Here is a 26,268-nt window from a genome sequence, read left to right as displayed (position 1 = left end):
GCACATCCCCTTCTTTGCCCCCAGAACCACCCCCTCCCAAAGCAATTGTATCCCAAGCCGGAGCAGAGATGGCTGAGTTCCCAGCTCCAGCTCTGCTCTTGGGAGCTGCCCCGGCCTCGTTCCCCCACGCAGGGGAGAATCGGACAGAACAGCCATCACCAAAGCACAAAATCATGTCCATAGGGTCATTCTGCCTTGGGTTTCTTGCCTCAGCTGGGAGTTTCCCAAGGCTTCTTGGGGAGCTGTCCGGAGTGCTGAAATCCTTCTTGGCTTGGGTATCGAAGCAAGACTTCAAAGGAAGAACAGTACAGAGGCATTCCCCCCTCGCTACCCCCCCCCACACACACACCCTGCCTTAGAAACTCTTCTCTTTCCCCTATAAGTCTGTGACTTTCAGTATACCAGAGGGGATTGAGACGCTCAGTTCCCATTCATTCGAATGGGGATTGGGAGTCCAAAGCCCTTAGACAGCTTGGAAAATCTCCGCCTAGAGCTGATCTCCAGGGATTTTGTCCCCTAAACACTTGGATCCCACATACATTTTAAAGACTGACTAGATTACACACACACACACACACACACACACCCCTCCCTCATTAGTGTCATTATTTGTATTCCAGGGGTCCCCAAAGACTCCAGTGCAGGGAGCTGAATGAACAGACACTACTGCCCCAAATGTATCCGGATAGCACCTAGTGACCCCCATTGAGATTGCAGCCCCTTTGCGCTAGGCGCTGTACATACACAAAGCAGGAGACAGTCCCTGCCCCGGACAGCTTGCAATCTCAATAGACAAGACAGACAAAAGGTGGGAGGGGAGACGGAGGCACAGAGTCAGGGAGAGACCCCAGTTGTCCTGGGTCCTAATCCGGTGCCTCAGCCATGACCCCTCAACATTGAGATGAGCGGAGCTTCACCCACAGCACTGAGGTTCAGGCAGTTCCCTCGCTGCTGGCCGGGCTAGCAGGGCTGAGCCCTGCCTGGGGTGGGCTTTGCTGGCACGTTTGCTGAAGGAAGGGGTTACCTTGAGCAAGAGTCCCTTCAGCGCCTCGCGGAACTCCCTTCTCACCAGGCAGTAGAGGATGGGGTTGAGGCAGCTGTTGGTGTGAGCCAGGCACACGGTGACGGGGAAGATGTACGCCTGGGTGTTGTAGAAGGCTTCAGTGAAGGGCACCAGGTTGAATTTGATGAAGATGCCCCAGGCCGTCAGGGCTTGGTTGGGGAGCCAGCAGATGAAGAAGGAGAGCACCACGATGGTGACCGACTTGGTGACCCGGGATCTCGTCCTGGGGTTGCTGCGGCTCATCCTCATCTTGCTCAGGAACCGGAGGAGGAGGATGTAGCAGGCCGAGATGATGGCCAAGGGGATGACAAAGCCCAGCAGGACCTTCTGGGTCTGGTACAAGCCCAGCAGGAACTGGGGGTCGATGTCTTTCAGCTCCGGGAACTTCACCAGGCAGAGCTCATCCCCGGAGACCCTATGGGTGGTGGAGAAGATGGCGTGTGGCAAGGTGGCTAAGGCGGCAAAGAGCCAGATGATGGCACTGGCCACCTTAGCCAGACGCCTGGAGGAGGAGCCCTGGTCGGCCTTGAGGGACGACACCACAGAGCAGTAGCGGGCCACGCTCATGGCAGTGAGGAAGAAGACGCTGGCGTACATATTCATGGCCGAGACCGAGGAGATCAGCTTGCACATGACCTTGCCGAAGGGCCAGCTGAAATCCAGGGCCATGTCCACCGCCCAGAAGGGCAAGGTCAGGACAAACTGGAAGTCGGTCACCGCCAGGTTGAGCACGAAGAAAGTCACGCTGGACATTCTCCGGCGGTGCCTGGAGCCCAAGAGGAAGAACACCAGCAGGTTGCCCAGCATCCCCAGGGTGCAGACGGCGGAGTAGACAATAGCGATAGCGATCCGGGTGGCTTGGGTGCCGTCCGAAGGCAGGAAGGAGACCAGGTCCACCAGGCTGTGATTGGAGATATTCCTGTTGCCTCCTGCCGGGAGTTTCTCATCCGTGCTGCAGCAGTTGTGCTCAGACATGCTGGTGCTTGCTCCTGGACTCTCCTCGCCTTCCCTTTCCAAGCCACGGCTCGCGCCGGGCTCTGCTTTTCGCTGCTTCCACCAAGTTTCTGAGCCGATCTCTCGGCACCGCTCCGTTTTGATCAGCCCGCAGAGAGCCCTCTCCCTGCCACGCATGGCAAGAGCACGGGAGCAGCAAAACTGCTGCCTGCTCCCCCTAGCTAACTCTTTCCTCTCCTGCACGCGCTCCCTTGGCAGGGAAACAGCAGGAGAGGACGGTGCACCGGAGCGGCTCAGGCAAGGAAAGGGGTGGGAGGGGAGGGGAATCGCAGTATGAGCAGGAGCACTATTAAGGTGACTTTTACCAACGTCCCCCGTAGGATGATTACCGTATTTCTTCTTGGCCCTACAGCAGCACCCAGACCCCCCCCGACTCGGCATCAGCGTCTCATTGTGTTCGACGCCGTCCAGACGTGTAGTCAAACGACACGCCTTGCTCGAAACGGGGGAAACTGAGGCACGGAGCCGGGAACTGAGACCTTGGACGAAGGGCTTTCCCTCCTGCCTTTGTCTATTTAGACCGTGAGCTCCTTGGGGCAGGGTCAGTCTCTCACTGTGTTTCTGGGCAGCACCTGGTGCCCCAGGGTCCATACCACCTCTAGGTGCTACTGGAATATAGCTTTTAATAATCTGACTAGCTGTGGTAGGTATCTGGCCCCCCATCACCACCGTATCTGAGCTCCTCCCACTCGTCAATGCATTGCTGTTATCCCCATTGTACAGCGGGGGGACTGGGAGATTAAGGGATGCACCCAAGGACACAAAGGACATTTGTGGCAAAGCAGGGGCTTGAACTTGTGTCTCCTGAGCTCTAGGCTAGCTCAGCCCTAACCACTGGCTCGTCTCACGAAGGGCAACGGCAAGGTGCAATAGCTGGGTGAGAGACAAACAGAGGGTGGGGGGGGACGGGAGAGGAGGCGGCCTCAGCGGTATGAACCTGTTTCAATGCAGACGAGCCGGGTGCAATGCAGCCCTGTGTCTATTACTCTGTTAATACAGGTTTGCCAGCGCCTCAGACATGCTTCCACTGTTAGTTGTTGTTTGTATTGTTGTAGCCCCTGTCAGGGCCCAGGACTCTGTTGCGCTAGGCGCTGTACAAACACAGAACAAAAAAGTGGTCCCTACAGTCTAAGTAAGAGAGGCCTTCCATTCCACTCCAGTTTTTACCTGTTCCCGCTACCCTATCCCAAAGCTTGTGGCTGGGAACTGCCCCACGGATCATTGCAATGCAGCCCCCTCTGGTGTGAAATGTTGGCAGCTGATTATCAGAATAGAGCAAATCTACACAGTCGTGTGTGACAGGCAGGTCCCGTTTCACACCCACTTTGCGCTGGTGATAATTCCAGTTGCAGGGCAGCGGAGAATCTGGCCCGGTGTGTCTTTAGGGTTCCTTCCACACTCACTCACCTTATTCCTGATTTACACCAGCGAGGGAAGAATCTGCCCCTGCAGTTTGAGCTCTTCTACCCTACCGATCAGCCAGTGTCGTCTTCAAACAACGCGTGGAAGCGAGCATTGGGGGAGGCATTTCAGTTCTCCAGGCTGAATTTCCAGGGGGGGCCAGATCTTCATTTCCAGCATTCTCTGGAAGTCATTAGGAGTCAGAATGGGTAACAGGGGTCTTGCAAGGCTTTTTGACCCAATTTAATCCTCTGAACAAACACACCGTCTCCGGAGGAGAGACCCACTTAGCAGATAACCACTGCTCTCCCCGCACTTCAAATCCGCTACCTGTCAGATTGAAAACTGCATTCAATTTCCCCTCTTGCCCTCCTCATTTCACCTGCCAGCTTCCAGCCTGGAGAGGTTGACTGCTGGCTATTTAATCTTAAATTACACCTTTGTCAAAAGCACTTTCCGTGAGCATTGGGGGCATGTCGCTAGCAGGGCGGTGACCACAGCGAGCCCCCAAGCCGCTCACCTGGGTTTGATTCCTAGCCAACATGACAGTGAACTGGGCTGTTCTAGAGGACGGTGATCAATTGTTCTCCATGACCACTGGAAGTAGGATGATGTAATTGACTTAATCTGCAGCCAGGGAGATTTAGGTTAGATCGGGGTCGGCAACCTTTCAGAAGCGGTGTGCCGAGTCTTCATTTATTCACTCTGATTTCAGGTTTCGCGTGCCAGTCATACATTTTAATGTTTTTAGAAGGTCTCTTTCTAGAAGTCTATAATATAGAACTAAACTATTGTTGTCTGTAAAGTAAATAAGGTTTTTAAAATGTTTAAGAAGCTTCATCTAAAATTAAATTAAAATGCAGAGCCCCCAGGACCGGTGGCCAGGACCCTGGCAATGCAAGTGCCACTGAAAATCAGCTCGCATGCCATCTTCGGCACACGTGCCATAGATTGTCTACCACTGGGGTAGATATTAGGAAAAACTTTCCAAGTCTCAGGGGAGTGAAGCTCTGGACTAGGTGTCCAAGGGAGGTGGTGGAAGCCCCGTCACTGGAGGTTTTTAAGAGCAGGTTGGACAAACCCCTGTCAGGGCTGGTCTAGGTTGACTTGGTCCTGCCTCAGCGCAGGGGGCTGGACTAGGTGACCTCAGGAGGTCCCTTTCAGTCCTACATTTCTATGATTTGCTGAGCTACGCCCATATCAGGGGGTAGCCGTGTTAGTCTGTATCTACAAAAACAACAAGGAGTCTGGTGGCACCTTAAAGACTAACAGATTTATTTGGGCATAAGCTTTCGTGAGTAAAAACCTCACTTCTTCGGATGCATAGAGTGAAAGTTACAGATGCAGGCATTATATACTGACACATGGAGAGCAGGGAGTTACTTCGCAAGTGGAGAACCAGTGTTGACAGGGCCAATTCAATCAGGGTGCATGTAGTCCACTCCCATTACATTACACTACGCCCAGACATTAACCTTAAATGAAAGACGTCCCATAAAACATTTAGGGTCCAATCCTGAGTTGCAAGTACTCAGCACCTCTCCAAATCAGGCCCAGAACAGGTTTGCAAACAAGTGAGATTCAAACTGAGGGACGAGCTCCCATAGATTGTGCCCTCCTGCTGCTTGTCTGCGTCGTTAAAACTGCCAGTAATCTTTAATTCTGGTGCCCACGAGACACACACTGGCAGCTTCTATTGTAGCCAGTCCAGCTGCTGCGCTCCACCACGGCGCTCGGCGTAGGTGACACGGAAGAGAGCGATTGAAAGGGTCTGTTGGGGAGATCGCGTCTGCAAATAGGAACCCAGGAGGATCAGAGTGTCCTGGGAGTCTGTAGAACTGAGCAGGTGGGGGAGAAAATTGTTTGCAAAAGAGCCGCTCTGATCAGAAAGTGCGTTTCGATTTGAGTGGATTTGATGGGGACACACTGATGTTTGATTTCCCTAGCAGTTGAGTCATGGAGGCAGGGTGACCTGCTGGACAGGGTGCTAGGAGCCATGGAGTCTGGTCCCACCGCTGCCACTGACCTGCTGGCTGACCTTGGGCAAGTCACGGCCATGCTCTGTGCCTCAGTTTCCCCAGCTCTAAAACGGGGACCTCCTTCGTAAAGAGCTTTGCGTTCTGTGGATGAAAAGTGCTAGAGGAAAGCTAGGGTTCTGTATTATTATTATAGTCACTTGTCAGATTGCAATTGGCAGTACCGGCTGGTGGTCAGTCCCATAAAGCCATCCAATCAGGGAACAGAATTAACCTGCGACTTAAACAAGGAACCATCGCAGGGCGCAGTGGGTGAAATTCAGCCCATGCAGCAGGCCAGCGCGAAGGCCAGGCACAACTGAAATCCTTAAGTCTTCAAATCAGGGCCTAGAGAGGACGGCAGTGACGCACTGGCCGTGTGCTAGCCTTCTGCACGGGGCTGCGTTCGAATACACAGCGGGGCTGTGATGGGTTAGGGACATAGCAGTAAGTCATGGGGGATGGGTCCTGTTCTCGGATTGCATGAATTAACTACGCTCGCCCTCTGACTCAGGTTTGAGCCCAAGCCCCACTTCCGTCCACACACAAATCAGTCTGACTCGGGTCAGCAAACCCTCAGGCCCTGGGTCCCAGGACCCTGCTAGTGGGGCGGGGTCAGAGCGCTGAGCCCTGTCATTTTGCAGCGTGGACGCAGGTCGAGCGGCAGACCCGAGTCAGGAGGGCTGGGAGTGCCATGTGGGCATTAGCACGGCTGGGAGACCCGGTGTACAATGCCCAGGTTTACAATGCATGATGGAAGCTCAAGGGTGGGTTGGAAAGCCTGGGGCTACAATGCCCCCAGGGCCCTACAACCCCCCTGGAATTCATGCACGTACCTTCCGACTAAGACACTGATTTCAAACCACGCAGCCCGTTGGAACACGTCCACTTTGCAACCCCTACAGGAACTGACCATCAGAAACAACATCACATGACTTTTATAACTCAGGGTACGTCTACATTGCCAAAACAAGGCACGTTCTGAACTCGGGTTCTCTTGCTCAGGTGAGAAGAACAGTGAAGACGCAGCCGCGTGGCTGAGCAGCTCCAGGGAAAGCCCACGGAGGAGCCGGGGGCTGAACTCGAGTTTGCCCCGCGGTAGCTAGCCCCAGTTAGGAGCTCACCATTTTTTTGCAGTGTAGACGTACCCGAACGGTACAACTTTCCAACCGCACGCATTTGCAAGGCCCTGTTGGCAAAGGGACTGCAGAGTAGGTGGTGTGTGGAGAAGAAATTCATGACTAATTTCCTGGCAGGGAAGGACGAAAGGGAGAATTAATGGTTGAGATTCTCATCCCATAACGTCCCCTTCTTCCCACCCTACTGCACTGACAGGCAGGGAATAGGGAGCAGGGGGGGGACACAACGTGCTGGGGACCTGTGGGGCAGATGGGGTCCAGCAGGGAGCTGCCAGTGGAGCTGAGAGACCGGGCTGTCCGCTCCCCACACTGCCCCTCTTAGGTCGGTGGACGCGCTCCAGGTGACCTAAGGACATGCACTGCCAGTTTGGAGTGTGGACGTGCCCTCAGCGTCATGAGCTGTCCCTTCAAAGGCGGCTCCATCTCACCCCCACCCACCCCCCCGTCCCTGCTGGGCCGCACTCTGGCGCACTCAGCCAGCTCGCTCCCTGCGACCGAAGACGAATGAACCCCCCGGGCTTCCGCAGCTCCGAACAAAATCAATGACTTGTAAATTGGAGCTCATCCCCCCCGTCCTCCACCCCCAATGGGATTGGCATCCGCTTCTAAGCCTGGCAAACCGTCCTTGGGTGAGGCTGCAATTTTCATCCTCGAGCCCTTCTTATCCAGGGCAGTAATGACAGCTCTGGTGGCTGGTGCATTTTAATCAGCCTTGCCCCGACTCCAAGGGTGTGAGAAGTGACTATTGGCATTTTTGCACCAAGAGCCCTGGCTGGCTACATCCACTAGCCAGCGCCGTGCATTGCTCCTTCCACACGGCGCCTCTGTGTTAGCGTCGTCCTGCTGTCCTTACTCGGGCAAAACTTCCATTGCGCTCTAGGGGGGTTATGCCTGAATAAGAGAAGAGCCAAAGAACCTGACCCTGGGAGCCGCTCATTATTATGGTGGTGCCAAGAAGCTCCCCCCAACCAAGATCAGGGTCCCACTGCGCCAGGTGCTGTACAAACACAGAAGAAGAGGCAGCCCTCCCCCAAAGAGCTGACAATCTCAACAGACCAAGAGGCAAAGTGACTCTCACAAGGTCAAACAGCAGCGCCGTAGCAGAGCTGGCACTAGCTCCCTGGTCTCGTGAGTCCCCATCCAGTGCTCTAGCCTCTGGACCTCGCTGGGAGTTCCCGGAGGCGCCACACCTCTCCTTGACTCTGGGAGGCGCTGCGGGGGCGTGGCCCCATGCCTTGGCCGTCCCTTACAGAGTCAGCCGCTCTGCTCAGCCCCTGCTCCATCCATTTCATTTCGGGATGCAGATTGATGCCTGAGGATAACTGAGGCTGAGGATGAAAGCAAGGCAGGGCTGCGAACAAGCAGAGCTGTTCTCGGGAGTGCAGGCCCCAGGGAGCTGCCAGCCCGGGAATGTGCTCACCCTGGGTACGGGAATCAGGCCCGGAATCAGGGACAGAGGCCTAGATCCTCAGAGTATTTAGGCTTCTAACAGCCTAACGACCCTTTGATTGGGTGGAGCTCTGCTCCGCCTTCTTCCCCACTGATCCAACTTCTCTCTGTCATGCCCGACCCGTGACTGCCCTGCTCAACTTCTGCTGCCACATCAAGGCCAAATCCCGAGGGTCCTCACTCAGTTTGCACTCTGGCACATTCCCTTTGCCGTTAAGGGGAGTTTGCCCAAGCCCAGGACTTCAGGATCTGTCTCTGGCCACACGCAGCCACTGAAATGCAGCCACTTCTGGGGTGGAGGGGAGAGCGGAAGCCAACTGGCTACCCCATGGCAGAAGGTGAAGGGGAAATGTGGGCTAAGGACACCAGGGGAAATCCTCTCTTTCATAACAATGCCCAGCCCTGATTTCCTGCCCACCAGAAATGTGCTCCCTCCCCTCCCCATGTTCTCCTGGGCTGGCCTGTTTGCTCACACCAACCAGCCTCGCACTCTTCTCTCTCGATGCCAGTCAGGAGCCCAGGGTGTCTATGGCAAACTCCATCTATCTATCAGGCATCAAAGGGTAAAAGCGCCGCCCCCCCCCCCGCCATGACATCTCACAGCCCCTCGGTTCCGCCCACATTGTGGTCAGGACCTCGCCTGAGGAAAGCTGAATGCAGAGGAACAAGGCGTTGGCCTAGCAAGGCTGAGGTCTGTCTCCAGCCAGGGCCCAGGCCTAGTGCTAGAAGGGAAGGGGAAAGCTCCTCTGGTACAGCGGGCCCCTTGCTCAGTGCTGCAGGTAATGAAGGAGATGCTGCGCCCCGAAGCGTGTGGTTAGGTTACGTGGGGAGGGCGAGCGTCCAACACCCAGAGCGATGGAGATGATGCTACTCCATGACTTCGCTTTTCTAGAGCATCGCTACCCAAAGGCTCCCAGAGCAGCGTGCGGCCTCCACAGGCAGAACTCCCTCTCCCTCTGCTGGAATGCAGCCACCTCTGGGCTGCCCCACCTGCTTCTCCAGAGGAGAGCGGAGGAATCCCTTGGTCATGATCCAATGTAGAATGGGGCTGGGACGCCCACCCTGCTCCTTTAATATTAATATATGGAGATATCCCATCTCCTAGAGCTGGAAGGGAGCCTGAAAGGTCATCAAGTCCAGCCCCCTGCCTTCACTAGCAGGACCAAGTACTGATTTTGCCCCAGATCCCCAAGTGGCCCCCTCAAGGATTAAGCTCACAACCCTGGGTTTAGCAGGCCAATGCTCAAACCACTGAGCTATCCCTCCCCATCCTTCACAGCTGGACAAGTGGCAATACAGATACCTGGGCACCACGTTTGCCCTCCTGCAGCCCCTGGGTGACTGGCCCCTTTAAGTGCAGAGGGGCCAGCACCTCTCTGCCAGCACACGTGCCCCCCAGGAGGACCTGATTAAAGAGCAAGGTGGCAGCTGGGGCTAATCGTGAGCGGAAGACAGGTGTGAATGGGGAGGGGCCTTTACAAGGAAGGGCAGGAGGGCTCTGGGGGAGGCTGAGGACAGCAAAGCAGCACAGGGGTAAGTCTGCTGCTCGTCCAGAGCTGGAAAGCCAGGGTCGGGAGAGGGCTGAGGGCCTTAGACCAGCAGTGGTGCTACTCTGCCAACCTTGGAAGTCAGGGAGATGCTTGGAAGGTCTCCTACGGGGAAGGCTGGGGCGGCCGTGCTGCTGAAAGGGCAGGTGGAGACCAAGGTGGAGTCTGGATGTGGCAGAAGATGCTGGAGCAGGGGTGTGCGGCGTGACGTGGGACTGTGTTTTGGGCCTGCCCCAGACCAGGTGCACCGTGCGGGAAATAAATACAACATGACTTGGGCTTTCCAGGATGCCGGGCCGTTATGGGATAATCAGCTGGCCCCGGGTAGGGTCCTACTGGACCCAAGAGTCCTTGTGGTGTAGTCTCTAAGGGTGGGTTGACACGGCCATTAACAACAGAGGTGGGAGGGTCCCAGAGCTCCGGCCGCAGCCCAAGCATCGCCCGAGCCCTGCATGCCCAAGTCAGCTGGATGGGCCAGCTGCAGGTGGCTGATTGCAGCATAGACACACCAAATAAAACCAAACCTAAGAGCCCTGGAGACTGAATCTTCTGGTTATCTCCGGGCCCTGCCCTGCCCTGTCCTGGTGGGCAGAGGGGAGTCATCCAGCAATGGGGGTGACTTGGACTGCTGCCCTCTAGGAACGAAGGGGACGTGCCTGCTGGGGGCCCCCTTCTGCCCCGCCCCCGACTCGCTACTGAGCCGTGGTTGCATTTGTGACGCACGCACCTGCCTGGCCCGTGACCCTCCGCTGGGATTTGCAGCCAGGTCTCCAGCAAGGAAAGGCCGGCGCCTCCTTATTCTCACTGCGCCAGGCCCCCACCTCAGTACCTGCCCCCTCCTCCTTCAGTCCCACAGGTCTGCCACTCCCAAGGACCCATGTGCCCTCAGCCCCCACCGCCCAGGAAGTGCTACCAGGCCCCTGCTCTGTTGTTCAGCCAGCTACAACCGTATGGTCCTGGACACGTTTATCCGGCCCTGCCCGGGCATCCCTCCCCCAGCTGCTCGCCCCCCCAATTCTGTGCTAGCTCGCTTCTGCTGCCCCCCTATCCATGAGTGAGTGCCAAGGAGGACAGTGTAAAGCCGGGCGGGCACTGGTGGAGCAGGAAGCCGGGCCAGGGGAATCTGCAGGAGGAGGGAGCCCCCTCCCCACGGTGCCCTGCTCGTCCCCCATGGGGCAGATTTTTCGGAGCCTGTGCAGCTCCCATTGACTTGGGTGCTCGGCGCGTCTGACAATCCGGTCAGAGGGAGAGTGCAGGGGAAGCGTCCTTGGGGGTGGGGGGTGGAAAGCCGCGGGCGGTCGGGTGCTGGCCTTTGGCCGTCCCAGTGTTGGCCAACCCCGTATACCTTCCTGGTTCCACCCCCGCCAAACTCCACAGCCCTTTCTTCTAAAATAGTTTATTAGGAGACGAAAACTCAGGCTTAAAAAAAAAACAATCCACACCCCCTACCCCCAAACACAGAGAAACACCAAATATCCCAGCATCCCCTGCTGGGCCCCCCTGGCCATGCGGGGGCCCCCTGGAGAGAATCGCAGCGTCTGCCCCACTCTAGCCAGGGACACAGACTGCCCTGGCACCAGCTGGATTTCGCCAGGGCCGCCCAGAGGATTTAGGGGGCCTGGGGCAAAGCAATTTCGGGGGTCCCCTTCCATAAAAAAAGGTTGCAATACTAGAGAATACTATATTCTCATGGGGGCCCCGGCGGGGCCTGGGGCAAATTGCCCCATTTACCCCCCTCCCCCCTCTGGGCGGCCTTGGATTTCGCAGGCCTCCCTCTGGGGAAGGGCTCTGAGACCCTAGGCGGGGTCAGTCGCCACCACCTCAGGGGTTCTCCCTATGCCTCCCCCGCAGGATATTAGCCTGGGGACTAGGCTCCCCGAGGGAAGTGGGGGAGGCACCCAGGCGGGGCTCACACTGCCTTGCTTAGGTGGTTCAGTTCCAGCATCTTAGCCCTGGCGTCCCATCGAACTGCGCGGCCGGACGCCCTGTGCACATGACCAACGGCAGTGTCTCTCTCTCTCTCTCACACACACACACACACGCAGCTCCTGACGCTTTCCCTCTGCCTGGCGGCTAAGCCGGATCCCAGCACGGGGCCTGGTGCATCACAGCTGCCAGGTGCGGTCAGCGCTGCTTTGCTGAACTCAGGAGCAAGCTCTTGGCTCCTAAGGGGTTGTGCCCCCCGGGCTGTGCCTGGCCATTTCAACTCCCCACCCCATCCCCTCCGTGCCCCCCAGGAGAGGCAGTGCTAGGCGCAGGCAGAGCCCGAGCCCCAACTCGCTTGCACTCCAGCCCCTAGCCAATGTCCCCGGGGCCTTCCTTGAGTATTAACCAGCTCCCCACACACTGGGGAGAGCAACCCGTGGTTTTCCAGCCCGTTCCCCGCCGTTTTCACAAAGGGCCCCGCTCCCCCTTGCGCCTCTCTCCGACAGGATCGGCTCCCATTTGGAAACTGCCCGGTCCCCTTCCCCACTGCCTCTGGATCCCCTCCACCCCCCAGCCGCTCCAGGCTGCCCAGAAGCCTGCAAAGTGGAGCTGCAGGGCGGCCCGGTTTCTGCCCACCTCCCCGGGCCTTTGAGGGGATTTGGGGGCTATGCACCCAGAGGCCACGTGCCATGGGGCCGGGAGGGGACCGACCCGTCCCTTTCCTGGGCCGCTCTGTGCAGGTCCCCACCTCCCCTCCCCAAGCCGAGGGAGCACAGAGAAGAGACACAAATGTGGGGCTGGGACGGACGGACGGGCAGCGCTGGGATAAACGTCTGCAATCCCCAACGGGCGTCACCGAAAGGGGGGAAGGGGCAGTAGAGGACGGGGAAATGTCAGACAATTCGCAGGGAAACCTCCCAGCCCATGGAATCTCCAGGGGACCTGGCGGCGACCGTTCCCCAGCCCAGGGGGGGGTGGAAGGCTGGATGGGGGCCGGAGAGTCTTGTTCCCCTGCAGGTCTGGGCTGGGTGAAATGGCAGCTGCCCAGGGGCCAGGCTCCCCTCCCCGGCGATTGCTGGAGCCTCCAAGGAGCCAGCTGCCCCCCCTCTTTTGACCCCCTTTCTCTCTCACTCTCACCACACGCCACACCCCACCCCGAGGGCAGCACTCCCATCAGTGCCCCCTCCCCGGCCGGGGTCCTGGCCAGCGGCTCCCGGCCCTCCCGCTCACGCCGTCGCTGGCCGGGCACGGGGGAGGCAGCCGGGGGCGTTCACAGCTCCTCGGCCGGCTCCAGCCGCACCTGGCTGGGCTCTGTCCAGGCCAGCGAAGCCGCCATGGGGCCGTCGTGACTCAGCCCCTCCAAGTCCGAGTGTCCGTCCTGCGGCAGGGCCCCGGTCCCGTTGGCCTGTGGAGCCTCTGCCCGGGGCTTGCCGAGCGCCTGGCTGCTGAGGAATTTGCGGAGGACTCCCCGGGGCTCGCCCTGGGCCTCGCCGGCGTACTCCGTCCACACGGGATTCTCCGGCTCCTGGGGGCTCTCGGCGCCGTCCTTCATCAGGGCATAGACCACCCGGGAGGAGGCAGCATTATGGAGAGACCTGGAGAATACTGCCATGGGGGGGCGGAGGGGGCACAAACCCAATCAGTGGGGCGTCTCCCAGCGCCAGCCGGCCAGCACCATTCAGCAGTGCCCCTCCCCCCCGCCCTTCCCCCACAAGTTGTGAGAATCATTCTGCACCCATGGTTCTTTACAGGGCACGGAAATTGCTCCACCCAGTACTACCATGCAGCCACCTCTGGGGTGGAACCAGACAGCTGCATAACAGTATACGGCAATGCTGCCTCGGGATCGTGTTCCCTCCAGTGCTGAAATGCAGCCACTTCTGGGGTGGAACCGGACAGCGTAATAGCATACGGCAATGCTGCCCCGGGATCGCGTTCTCCCGGCGCTGAAATACAGCCACCTCTGGGGTAGAACCGGACATCTGCATAACAGTATACGGCAGTGCTGCCTCGGGATTGTGTTTCCCCCAGTGCTGAAATGCAGCCACTTCTGGGGTGGAACGCGGCGACTGCTTAACAGCTCACAGCAACCCTGCAGTGCTCTGCGGCCCCAGGAATTAAAAAGAACCAATGTCTAGTGAAAGCTCCATGGGGCATTTAGGAAGGCAGGGCTACTCAGGTTGGCATTCAGACTGCAAAAAAAAGTGCCAGGGGAATTTTTATTAAACCAAATTTTAATGTAAAGCCCTTGGGTTTTACTTTGATTGGGAAGACGGCAGCTTCCCAGCCTAGCATCTGAATGGCGGGGGCAGGTGTACTGCCTGTGGACAAGGGCTTAGCTTCAGCCCTGCTTACCCCACCACCGATGTCATCTCACATCAGTATCCTCCTGGTGGTACATACTGGGAAACTGAGGCACGGACCTGGGGACAGTGCCTTGGTCACCCAGCGAGTCATGGCAGAGCTGGGCTTGAAAGGCAGCTGTCCTGTCTCCCAGACCTTAACCACAACACCGTCCATTGCCAGTAGGTCTGTGCAGGACCCCTCAGCTCCCAGGGAGCTGCCGGCATGTTGTGGACCCCTGAACTCCCACTGCATTCTGCACATTACCAGCACGTACCTCTCACCGGCCCAAAGTCACCTTCCGGCTCCGCTTTATTGGGGGCAAAGGGGCTGATGGAGGGGAAGACGATCAGGGCGAAGGAGAGCAGCAGCACCTGCGAGTCGGAGGGAGAGAGACGTCAGCTGGTCCCTCTGATAGTCATGGTCTCCTGCCCCCCCCGTCTGTGGGTTGGGGGGGCAAGAGGAGGGGAACTTGGGTACCAGCCAGAGGACCTACTTCAACTTCCCTAGGGACACTGGGAGCAGGTCATGAGTCTGTGTCTGTCTGTCTTCCATCGCCATTCATACCACAATGTCTGTCTATCCATCCATCCATCCATCCATCCATCTCCATCCATACCCCCCTGTCTGTCCATCCATCCCCATTCATACCCCTCTGTCTGTCCGTCCGTCCATCTCCATCCATACCCCTCTGTCTGTCCGTCCATCCATTCCCATTCATACTCCAGTGTCTATCTGTCTATCCATCCATACCCCCAATGTCTATCTGTCCATCCAGCCCCGTTCATACCTCTCTGTCTGTCTCGCTCTCTTTCCATCCCCATTCATCCCACTTCTCTCTGACTCTCTATCGGGCCCCATACACTCTGTGATGTTTGTCTGCCTGCCTGTCCATCTACCCTTCCTTGCCTGTGCCCGTTCCCGTGGTATCAGAGCGCCATCCTGTGGTCAGCAGCAGTATGTGTGTGTGGGGGGGGGCAAAGCTCCGCGGAGCCAGACCATGACAGAGCCCACCCCCAACACAGAGGAAATGGCAGAGCCAGGGGTGCTGGTGCAGCCCCCAGCTGCTGCTGGGCCGTACCCCTCCACAGGAATAGGGGTCTCGTGGCTACATGGAGGCAGTGGGGGGAAAGGAGATGGAGGGGGTCCAGGACGTCTTGCCCAGCAGAGCCGCCCGCTCCCCTAAAGCAAGGCCCAGCCCCCCTTGGGGGCATCAGCAGAGAAGGGGGCAAATGGCGAGAGATCTCCACGCACCGCGATGCAGGTCCCTGTCTGGGCGGCTTTGTTAGTCGACTGCACCACAAGGGTCTGGAGTTTCCTCAGTTGCTCCAAGAGGGACCTGGATGTGGAAAAGACCCGGTCAGAGGCAGGCGCTGAAGGGGGGAGCACTGCCCCCCGTGGGGCCCCAGGGGCAGACCCATCCCTCGGGGCAAGTTAGAACTAGATCAAAGCCCCCTGCCAGGCACCAGGGGGCGGCAGGGCTGAAGTGGGCGACTTGGGCCCATCTCTGTTTGCAGCCCCGGGGCCAAGTGCAGGGAGCCAGCCTGCCCCGATGGCCGCGGTGGGAGCTAGCAGGGCCATCTCCAGGGGGGCTCTGGGTAACTTTCACTTCCAGGGGGCTGGGGGAGGCATCCCCTGGGCTCTCTTTGCAGCCGGATCACCCGGTTATTCAGGTTAAGGGGGAGACAGCCAGTGCCCCCATCCCCCCGGCAGCAGGGAGCTGGGACTCACGAGTTCTGCTTCTCCAGGTGCAGCACTTTTCTCTGCAGTTCCTGGTTCTGCGCCGTGCAGGCCGACATCCTGGGGGGAGAAGCGGGAGGAGGCGTGAGCCGGTGGGGGGCTGAGATGGGAAAGGCGGGGGGCAGAGATGGCACATGGGGAAGCAGGGCTGAGATAGGAACTGGGGTGGGGGCAGAGACGGCTCCGTGGGGCAGCGCTGGGTGGGAACTAGGTAGGGGCATGAGGCAGGTTCCCATCTAGAGAGAGGACCCGAGTCTGCACCGCCAACAGCCCAGCCCAGGGGCATTGTGCCCCTGTGGGCCAGCAGTAAATGACTGCACGAGGGGCAGGGCACCGGGGAGTGGGGCCCAGAGCCAGCCGGCTCCAGCCTGAGGCAGGCAGATCCTGCTCGGATGTGCGGCGAGAGCGGTCGGGGTCTCACCGGCTCTCCAGCCCGTCGATATATTCCTTCTTCTTCTTCCGGCTTTCCTGAGCCGACTGCTTATTCCGGATCTTCCGGCGGATCTTCTTCAGCACTCGCTCCTCGTACTGCCGGAGAGAAGGGCAGAGCCCGGACCATGGCGCTGGGGCGGGGATTCCCTGACTGGGGTCCTTCCCAGCCCCACAGCCCATCACCCTGTGACCCCGGAGAATCGATACTACTGTGCGCCTCTCACTGGGGGGGCTGGAATGCTCTGCAGGGAGCAGTTACCTGCCCCCCCCCCCAAGATGGGAAACTGAGGCACCAAGAGGGGAGGGGACCTGCTCAAGGCCCCCCAGTGGATAGGACCCAGGAATTCTGACGCTAACCAAACTCCCTCGGCTGAGATGGCCCAGCGGGGAGCATAGGTTCTGGGGATGGCGAACAAGCCAGCCCCGCCGCTCTCCCTCCCCTAGCCCCCAAGGGCTGATCTCTCCTGTGTGAACAACCCGCTTCCCCCAGGGCCTGGGCATCCACTAAGACCTGTCCTACAAGCCACCCCCGTGGCCCATTCACTGTCCCTCACTCCCACCCAGGCTCCTCCGCTGGGGTCCAATTCAACCCTGGGGTGAGCGAGTACCACCACACCCCTGGAGTCGGTGGCACCGCCGTGGCCTAGATCTGCTCCAGAAGCCAACAGCAGACCAGAACCTACGGCTGAGTCCACAATGAGCCCAGCAGGGACCCCCCTCCCATGGGCCCTCCATGCCCCCAACCCCCTCCACGCCTACCCCGCTGGCTCTCCATGCACTGGAAGGATAAGACTCAGCTGTAAAGGTGACCCGGGGGGATCCCGTCCCTTGGCCTCTCCTTACCTTGGTGAGGGGCAGCTGGGTGGGCAGCGTGACCCCCTCCTTGGCCAGCAGCTTCTTCTCGTCCTCTGTCAGCACCAGCTCCTGGCAGTGCCCATGACTTTGTCTCAACAGCACTGGGGTCATCAGCTGCTGCTGCTGTGTCAATGGCACCAATGTGTTATCCCTGGAAGCGCCTTGCCCCCTGCCCCCCCAGTTCTGCTCCAAGAGCCCGGCCACATGGCCATCCTCCCAGCTGGGGGGACCATCCCAGCTGGGCAGGGCAAGCCCACCTGACCCCTCTGCAGACCTCAAAGGGAACCAGAGATTTTGGGAGGGTCAGAAAAGTCCAAGGCTGCAAGGTCAGCATTGAGGGGCGCTATTGGGGGTGGGGGGCAGGCCTGGAATAGCAGAGATATGACGGGAATGGACTCAGGTCCTCAGGCACTGCCCCCTAGTGGAGGACGCTTTTCGCAGTCCCTGCTTGTCATCTGCCCAGCCCCGACCAGGGTTATCTATGCCGAACTTTCAAACCCTAATTAACACGCGCTTGGCCCAGTTTGCCACTGCCCTGCAGCTCATGCTGTTGTGTACAACGGGGCACAGGGGCTGTAAAATGCCCCGCTCTGCTCTGGGGACATTTTACATCCCTTTGCACGGGTGCAAATGACTGCGCAAGGTGCAGGGCAAGAGAGAATCAGACTCTTTGGACCTGACCTTCTGCAATCCAGTAATTACAGAGCAAATGGGGAAGGATGGATGGAGAGTGGATGGGAATGGATGGATGGATGGATGGATGGATGGACAGGGGGACAGGTGGATGGATGGAGGATATAGAGATGTGGACGGATGGATACAGTGAGATTGGGGAGGATGGATGGATGGACAGTGGATGGGGACAGGTGGACAGATGGATGGATGGAGAGTGGATGGGAATGGATAGATGGAGGGATGGGGTGGCAGGGGGACAGGTGGATGGATAGTGGGTGGGGATGGGTAGACGAGTGGATGGATGGACGGAAGGATGGGGGGATAGGTGGATGGATGGGGGATAGATAGTGGGTTGGGATAGGTGGACAGGTGGATGGATGGAGAGTTCCTGGGGATGGGCAGGTGGAATGCAAGGCCCTCACCATCTCACAGTTGCTGGACAGCAGCAGGTCCTTCACCGTCAGGGTGCAGGAAGCGGCGATCTGAGTGGGAGCAGGCAAGTCACCACTCTTCTCCGAGAAAAAACCAGGATTCCACATGTCTGGGATGAAGGACAAGGGGAGACGGGGGGTCAGTGTGATCAATGCCCTAGGCCAGCTGACCGGCTTCTTGCTCGGGGCGTTAGACCTGGTGTCCGGGCCCCAATCCACTCCACCCCCTGAGTCCCCTGCAGGATCCCCTCGCTGGAGTCCTGCGGGCCTGACGCCACCTGCTTGGCACCCGGGCTCATCGCCGCCCCCGAGCCGGGCTCCTCCCGCGCCCTGTGGGAGCGAGTCACCAGACAACACGGGGTGGAGGCTGACGGAGCATCAGGCCCTGAGTGTGGAGCTGAGCCTGGGACTTGGGGCTCCAGCTGCCAGACCCCCACCCCCAGCTCCCCCAACCAGGGCCGCCCAGAGGATTCAGGGGGCCTGGGGCAAAGCAATTTCGGGGGCCCCTTCCATAAAAAAATGTTGCAGCACACAGAATGCTGTATTCTCGTGGGGGCCCCTGCGGGGCCCGGGGCACATTGCCCCACTTGCCCCCCCCCCCCCCGCCCCGGGCGGCCCTGCCCCCAACCTGCTCTGGCTGCAGGTTCCTCGCTGTGCCAGGGCTGGCTGCAACCAGCGGGATTTACCGCCATCTGCTGGTGACTCGGGGTGTTACCGGCAAGATCCACTCGCGCTGCAGTTCCACGCCGGACGGGCTGGTGTGCTCGGGAAGGACCGCTCAGCCCCCGCGCACAGGCTGCGTGCGCACCCGTCTGCCCCCCCTTCGCTCCCCCCCCAGTTCTGCACCCCGGGCTCCGCACTGAGCCCCCCCAACGCTGCATCCCGGGCTCCCCACTGACCCCCACAGCTCTCTTCACCCCGGGCTTCCCACTGACCCCCCAGCTCCCATCACCCGGGTTCCCTGCTGACCCCCCCAGCTCTGCACCCCAGGCTCCCCGCTGACCCCCCCAGCACTGCACCCCGGGCTCCCCACTGACCCCCACAGCTCTCTTCACCCCGGGCTTCCCACTGACCCCCCAGCTCCCATCACCCGGGTTCCCTGCTGACCCCCCCAGCTCTGCACCCCAGGCTCCCCGCTGACCCCCCCAGCACTGCACCCCGGGCTCCCCACTGACCCCCACAGCTCTCTTCACCCTGGGCTTCCCACTGACCCCCCAGTTTCCATCACCCGGGTTCCCTGCTGACCCCCCCAGCTCTGCACCCCAGGCTCCCCGCTGAGCCCCCCAGCTCCCTTCATCCCGGGCTCCCCAATGAGGCTCCCCTTTCCCCCCACTCCAGCTCCACACCTGAACTCACCGAGGTCTATGGAGACTTCGGCCTCCCGCAGATCAGCCCCAGGCAGGCTGGGAGCGGGCTGGGCCTGGGAGGACTCCTGGTAGGGGTACGCCGGCTCACCGGGTCCCCCATCCGAGTAGCCCCCTGGGCTGCCTATGGGCGCGTAGTGCTGGGGGCTGTCGAGCTGGTCCGAGTTCGGGTCCTCAGAGATGCCGCTGTCACTGGCTGCAGGGGACCAGATCGGGGAGTCGGAGCTGGAGTCCCCCGAGCCCAGGATGGAGCTGAGGAAATCCTCGTTCTCCTGGGCACCGGGCAGCTGCTGGAGAAGAGACGGAAATGGGACCAGGAGACGAGTCACCCACGGGAGGGGGAAGTAGGGCATGGATGGAGCCGGGCATCGGCCTGCCCATGGACACGCCCTGCCAGAGCGTGAGGCAGCCGGGGGCGGGGGTGGGGCTGGGACTGGGGTTCCCAGCACTAGTGCATGGGGCGGGGATCCCAGTGCACCCAGGGGTGGGGAGGGGCTCCTGGCACTAGTGCATGGAGTGGGGATCCCAGTGCACCCAGGGGTGAGGAGGAGCTCTTGGCACTAGTGCATGGAGTGGGGATCCCAGTGCACCCAGGGGAGGGGGTGGGGTCAGCCTCCCCCTCCCCACCCCCAGCACTAGTGCTCTGCACTGGGCGGATCAGTCAGTGACTTGTTGGCCTCCCAGGCAGAGGGGTCCCTAGGGAAGGCCTGGTTGGGAGACCAGGCTGGTGTTTCCCTCGTGTGCCCCTGCCTCCCCGGCTGGCCCCGGCTCTGGGGGAGGGGAACTCACACTCTGCTCTGGCCCGGGCCAGCCGGCCGTGTGGCCCCCGAACTCCACGTTCCGGAGGATCCCGTCCTGTCGGTCAAAGAGCAGGTCCAGCAGCTCCAGGCTGTCAATGCTGCCCATTTGGCAGCTGGAGGCCATGTCTGCTGGGGAAGAGACAGTACCGTAAGGCCAGGCCAGCTCCCTGGCCACCCCTGGGTGCAGAGCTGGGGATGGTCTCAGCGGAGAGCTTGGGGTGCAGAGATCTGGGGGGGCTCAGCGGGGAGCCTAGGGTGCAGAGCTGGGAGGGGGGCTCAGTGGGGAGCCCAGGGTGCAGAGCTGGGGGGGTCAGTGGGGAGCTTGGCGTGCAGAGGTGGGGGGGGGGCTCAGGGATATAGTGAGAACTGGGATGGGAGAGCGAATCTTCCTGCCCTGCTGTGACGAAGTGGGACTGTTCTTAATGTTTCCTCTGAATAGTGTGTGGGTGCCTCAGTTTCCCCTATGCATTTCTTAAGTCTCTAGGGGGTGAGATTGTGCAGAGCAAAGGGCCAGTGTGCATAAATCACCGACACTCTGTCTCCTGGCAATAAATGGCCGGGGCCCTTCCCCCCTGCAAGGGGATGGCTGAAGGTGAACAAAGAGAACAGGTGACCTCCTGGCCCGGGAAAGGGACAAAGCCCAGAGGAGGAGGGGCTGGAGGGGGTTTCAGTTTGGAGCTGGCTGGGGACGGGGAGTGAGTGCAGACGTGGGTGTCTGGCTTGCTGGGCCCCATAATGGACCCGGCCGAGGGGTCCCGTTCGCTGGACCAACAAGCTCTGTTTTAGACCGTGTTCCTGTCATCTAATAAACCTCTGTTTTACTGGCTGGCTGAGAGTCACGTCTGACGGCGAAGTGGGGGTGCAGGACCCTCTGGCTTCCCCAGGACCCGGCCTGGGCGGACTCGCTGTGGGAAGCGCACGGACGGGCATATGCTGAATGCTCCAAGGTCAGTCCCAGGAAGGTGAAGCCGTGGGAACTTCTTGCCCTGAAGACAGTCTGCTCCATGGGAGAGGAGGCTCCCCAAAGTCCTGACTGGCTTTGTGGGGAGCAGTTCCAGAGCATCGCCCAGGGACTCCGTGACACCTGTCTCCCCTGGGGAATCATCTCCCCACCAGCTCCTCTTCTCTCTGTTTCTTCAGCTCGTTGCCTGGCATGTGCCGTGTCCCCCCCAGCCTTGGGATGGGGATCCCCTTCCCCGCCGGCTCTGCCCCCAGGCCTGGGAGTGGGGACGGAGTCCAAGGGGAGTGGGGAACATTCAGGTTCGTTCCCCTTCCCTCAGCATTGGCCATGGAGCCTAACCAGGCCTCACAGCTGGGTTTATTGCCTCTTCCTAGAATCTCCCCCCCGCCCCCGCCCCCGCTCCTGCTCAGCCTGACTGGAGCCACATTTACTGCTGGACTCTGAACCTCCAACTTTTCTCCCCGTCTGACTCTCTGCGTCTGCCCTGGCTGTCTCCAGCAGCGCCTCCAGCTGGGAGGGAACAACATTGCAGCGTTTCCCCAGCGTAGCGTAGGCAGGGGCTGGCCCTGGGCGGCTCCCTTGAGGCCCGCGCTTAGGGAAAGACAGGCCACTATTTACCAAGGGGATGAGTGATTCTGGGGGGCTGACTTAAGTCACCATAAAGGGCGCTGCTTTTCACCTGCCCCTCCGACTGTCGGGCCCTTTAAAGTGTCTCAGGTTGGGCACCCAAAGTTGCTAGTCACTGCTGAAAATCTTGGCTGTTGTGTAGACACAAAGAAGTGTGTGGGGTGGTGTCTTTGTCTTTGTGTGCCTGCGTGCATATGTGTGCACCAATACCCTCTAATGGAGGGAATCCAAACACCTAGCCTGTGTTTCATAGCCCCCATACTGCCCACACCTAAGGGAGATTCTCCATTAGTTTAAGAGACAGGAAATGTCGTTGCACAGCCGAGTTCTCTCCCCGTTGCTATGCTGGAGTTCCCGGGGGCGGTGGGGAGCAGAGCAGGGACACCCAATAAGTCTTAAGTGGCTAGGGTCTGTTCTATTGTTTTGCACCGCTCTGTTGGGCAGGGGTTGGCATTTTGATAGCTCTGAGCCTCCCCGCTCCCCCCATCTCTGACATGCAGGAGGGAGTCTCCTGGGCCAAGCTGGTGACTAATAAAGGTCCCTCCAAACTGCTCCAAGCACGAGGGCTTCACCCCGTTGGGACCCCGGAGATCAGCAATTCTCCTCCATACAGCAGGTCTCTGGAAATGGGCAGATGCCAGACTCCCTCCTGCATGTGCCAACCCCACCTTGCTGAGCCCCTGGAGACGAGGAAATGGTGCTGGCAACCCCCAAAGGCTGGTTGTCAGGACGCACCGCCAACGTAGAGGAGGTGGCCATCCCAGCCGCGGGGAGAGGGCCCTGGGCTGGAGAGAAGTGTCCAAAGCAGCCAAATATCCCACCCTCCTGCCTCACGTAGGCGAGAACTTGGCTGGGCTCAGAGAGGCAAAGCAAGAGGACCTGAAACCTGGAGCATCCTTGCTACATCCCAGGCCCTGGCTTGCGCCCGTAGGATAGTCCTCGGCCCGCAGAGCCCTTTCTGGTGGCCCCTAAGGCGGATAGAGCCGATGGAGGCGGATCGAGGACTGGGAGTGGGAGGTGTTAGCGGCTGCCTTTGGCAGGTTAAGAGGGGAAGTGACTGGGTGATGGGCTCACTTGGTGCCCACCTGAAATAATGAGCAACTAATTGTTTCCTGGCAACCAGGAACCTCTGAGCTGACCCCTGCCTGGGACTCACTCCGCAGCTACAGAGCCGGGGTGATTTCATGGCTGTCCATTTTCTCCTGCCCCATAGCGTGGCCTTCCACAGGGTTCTGGGGCCTCTGAGTTCTGAGTGCCTCTCCGCTCTCTTTTTTAGGCTCTCCACAGAGAGGCAGAAAACAGCTACTTGACTTTGGGTCCTTCCCCCTCCAGGGGCAGGAGCTGGCTGACCTGGGGGAGGGCACAGTGGATGCAAAACTGAGTTTGATTTCTTACATCTGCCCCTATCTTGGGCTCCCGTTTCCCTGGTGCAAACCCAGCACCGAGGGGCTCTCTTGTGTCGTACACCGGGAGGAATCGGAAATCAGTGGCTAGCACAAGGCCAAGGAGGATCAGGCGCACTGCAGAGCTCCTCCCCGTCTACCCCAGGCTAAAGCAAACTGTGGCCCGTTAATTATTTCTGCAAACACAACCCTTGGGCTCTGGAGTAACGGCGATGATGTTTTTCATTCCAAACGTTTTTTCGGTGCCAAACAGCTTTTCCTCGGGAAAGGGCCAATTTTGAAGAAATTGGGGGGCCTTTGTTGAAAAACCTGAAAAGGTTTCCCTCTTCAGACACTGAATCATTTTGCTTGGCCACAAACCCAACGGTTTTTTGGTTGGAGTTTGGCTGGCCAAAATGTTTCAGTTTGGCGAAAAATTCGGGCGGCAAATCTTGACAAAGTCTTGTTTTGTTTTCATCGAAATCTTTTGCAGGTACCCAACAAATCAGTTCCCAGCCAGCCGCGCTCTGTAGCTATGAGGCCAGATTTTCAAAAGAACTCAGCTCCCGTCTAGGTACTTAACTACAGTACAGATACTCCAGATCTTAACCCCCAGCTGCCCCGTTGTGCTACAAAGCTCTTGTGAAAATCTGGATACTTATTTGGCAGCCCAAATGAGGAGTGGTGATGATTCATTTGTATCATACCATCTAGGACCCATTTCTTGTGAAAATTCTGGCCCTAAGAAACAAACAGGTACCAGCATGAATCACATTTTATAGGCATCAGACGAATATTCAATGACTGGATCTGGACTCAATGCTTATACTGAAGATGCCAAATACCAATGGTTGATGGCAAGTTTGAAAAATATAATGAAAAAAAAAACCCACACCCCAACCCAAGGCAGACTTTCTAAGGTAGCTGCTTGAGTCTGGATGGGAAATTGCTAATTAATACGCTATTAACAGCAATCGGTTGTTATTAAATCACTCTTTGGCCAGTGGACTTTTCTGTCCCCCTGTCCCGACCTTTGTCCTGTTGTTTGTGTGGCACTGATAGCCAAACTCAGGGCTGCTAGGAAAAGACACCAAAAGGACAGATTTCTGGAGGAATTAGCCCATGGACTCACCTCTGTCTATAGCCAAGTCCCACTCCAAGGGCCTCTGCTGATGTGGACTGGGGGTTCCCGGCGAACCCCGGGAAGCACTGGTGGCTGGGATGAGTCTTCTCTCTCTCTCTGCTTCTCCCCAAAGCTTCTTTCACTCAGTGGCAAAGTTTAAACTCCAACGGAGCAGAAATAGCCTCAAGGATTGCAAAACCCTCCCCGGTTCTGATTGGACAGTGGGGCAAAGGGCTCTATGCTGATTGACGGCTAGAGGGGAGCGGTAATGGCTGAGGGGAGCTGGGTAACTATTACCGAGATGTTTTTGTTGTTCTCCAAGCCAGGGTGGGCACTGGGCCCGGCGGTGCAAAGTCCCAGCCCGCCCCATCTCTCTGTGAACTCTCACCCACTTTCAGGAACGATTTCCCTTTTGCTAGACCAAAGCATCAGCATTAATCACATTTTCTGGGTGTCAGAAATAATCCCGGGGCATTTGGAAGACGTTGCCTTGGACTCGCGCCCTTATCTTATCCCGTATCATAAACACATGAGCTGCCTTTCCGGCCTTCTGAGGCCAGGGCACATGGCAGGACACCTGGATTCCTAGGTCCTACCCCCAGCTCTGGCCCTGACTTGCTGTGTGACATTGGTCCAAGCCACCTAACCTCCGTGCTTTGGTTTCTCCACCTGTGAAATGGGGATAATGGTACTTACCTTCTTAAGCACTTTGAGATCGATGGATGTAAACCTCTAAGGAGTAGAAGGTTATTATCCTGGTTTGTTTTCTTCCTCCCTCGTTATTATCCTGCTCTGTCTTCTTCCTCCCTCAGTGGGCAGAATTCCCATATGGGACCAGGTGATGGAATGGGTGGAACTAACATCCTGAGGTCTGACCTGGCTCTCACTTGGACTACCTGGACATTGACTTTAATGGAGTCACTCCAGATTTACACCAGCATCAGTGACAACCCAGTCAGGCCTCTTGGCTCTGGCCTGCCAGGTGCCTATGGGGCTATAGCACTGCCGGAGCAGCTCCCCTGTAGCTTCTTCAAGCACATGAGTTGTTCTCCCCAGTAGTGCAGCAGATACTACTGAGCTTATCATGTTGCCCAGATACTAAGGTGATGGGCACACTGGAAATCAGAGGGGACAGGCTACACGTCCTGAACTTCATAGACCAGTCCAGTTTTGATGGGTCTGTTCCATGGCTGGCTGTTAGGCGAAGAGCCCTACGGCTAACCTCACCAGACAGGCAGCCATCCACACCAGGTAAGGCCTCTGGGAAGACGTTGAGAGTAGTGCCATGTAGAGCGCACTGCAGTGACGCAGGCCTGGATGACGGCAGCGAGGCCTGGATCGGAGTGAAGCGGGCCCGAACGCCCAGCTTCAGTTAATATAAAACAAAGTCATCCAACAGCTACAAATTTGCCCAGAGAAATTCAAATGAGAATTATGGCACAAATGTTTAACAGCAAAGGTGGTTGACCAATGGACCAAGCTCCCAAGGGAAGGGTGGATTCTCCATTTCTTGATGTCTTCGGATCAAGATTGGCTGCTTCTCCGGAAGTTGTACTTGAGCCGTTCGCTAGTTAGCAGGCCCAGGACAGGGCTAGCAGTGAAATCTACGGCCTGTGACATACAGGAAGTCAGACCAGATGATCTAAAGGTGTATTCTGCCCTTAAACTCTACGAATCATTGTAATGGTGAAGACATTGCCAGTTTCTATTATAACCCTTTTGGGGAGGGCTCTGTAACTTGACTGTTCAAAGGAATTGCTTCTATGATCCTATGGAGATGAACAGAGTGTTGAGGCTGGCGGATAAACAGAGCACAAAGATGGTAGCAGATGAGGTCCGAGGTGCAGACTGGAATGAGCCTGTTGAGGGGAAGGCCGGGTTTATGGTCTTGGGTTCCGGAGAATCAAGGTTCAAATCCTGGTGCTACCACAGACTTCCGGGGTGACCGTGGACAAGTCACGGCATCCCTCTGAGTAGCTCC

The 26,268-nt window shown here is 58.3% G+C and overlaps 2 protein-coding genes across 5 annotated transcripts; both read right to left on the bottom strand.

Moving 5' to 3' along the window:
• Window positions 1-913: 913 nt before the first annotated feature.
• LOC128828897 (relaxin-3 receptor 1-like) lies at window positions 914-2,194 on the bottom strand. Its single transcript, XM_054013929.1, has one exon. The coding sequence runs from the start codon at window positions 2,192-2,194 to the stop codon at window positions 914-916; it is 1,281 nt and encodes a 426-aa protein (XP_053869904.1).
• Window positions 2,195-11,008: 8,814 nt separating this feature from the next.
• On the bottom strand, window positions 11,009-24,434 carry CREB3L3 (cAMP responsive element binding protein 3 like 3). Of its 4 annotated transcripts, none has more exons than XM_054013889.1 (10): window positions 24,297-24,434; window positions 20,184-20,323; window positions 19,387-19,684; window positions 18,022-18,140; window positions 16,913-17,047; window positions 16,059-16,165; window positions 15,629-15,697; window positions 15,152-15,236; window positions 14,175-14,271; window positions 11,009-13,159 (listed from the first exon to the last, which is right to left on the bottom strand). In XM_054013889.1, the coding sequence occupies exons 2-10, from the start codon at window positions 20,316-20,318 to the stop codon at window positions 12,825-12,827; spliced, it is 1,380 nt and encodes a 459-aa protein (XP_053869864.1). In that variant the 5' UTR covers window positions 20,319-20,323; window positions 24,297-24,434; the 3' UTR covers window positions 11,009-12,824. The 4 variants fall into 4 exon arrangements, with proteins under 4 accessions (XP_053869864.1, XP_053869863.1, XP_053869866.1 ...); XM_054013888.1 differs by having other exon boundaries at window positions 20,184-20,320; XM_054013891.1 differs by having other exon boundaries at window positions 16,913-17,044; window positions 20,184-20,320.
• Between the last annotated feature and the right edge of the window lie 1,834 nt (window positions 24,435-26,268).

Source organism: Malaclemys terrapin, chromosome 24 (genome assembly GCF_027887155.1).
Source record: "Malaclemys terrapin pileata isolate rMalTer1 chromosome 24, rMalTer1.hap1, whole genome shotgun sequence".
In the NCBI taxonomy this organism is placed as follows: domain Eukaryota; kingdom Metazoa; phylum Chordata; order Testudines; family Emydidae; genus Malaclemys; species Malaclemys terrapin.
The sequence above is the reverse complement of the archived record's forward strand: the minus strand, read 5'-3'. Positions and strand labels throughout refer to the sequence as shown.

What these genes read in the sequence shown, in the direction of transcription:
- LOC128828897 (XM_054013929.1), bottom strand. Translation starts at nt 2,194, where the DNA reads ATGCGTGGCAGGGAGAGGGCTCTCTGCGGGCTGATCAAAACGGAGCGG.
- CREB3L3 (XM_054013889.1), bottom strand. Translation starts at nt 20,318, where the DNA reads ATGGCCTCCAGCTGCCAAATGGGCAGCATTGACAGCCTGGAGCTGCTG. An exon ending in GGCCCGGGCCAGAGCAGAGT is followed by an intron (nt 19,685 to 20,183) that starts GTGAGTTCCCCT and finishes TCTCTTCTCCAG; the next exon opens with CAGCTGCCCGGTGCCCAGGA. An exon ending in TGACTTTGGGCCGGTGAGAG is followed by an intron (nt 13,160 to 14,174) that starts GTACGTGCTGGT and finishes CCCCCATGGCAG; the next exon opens with TATTCTCCAGGTCTCTCCAT.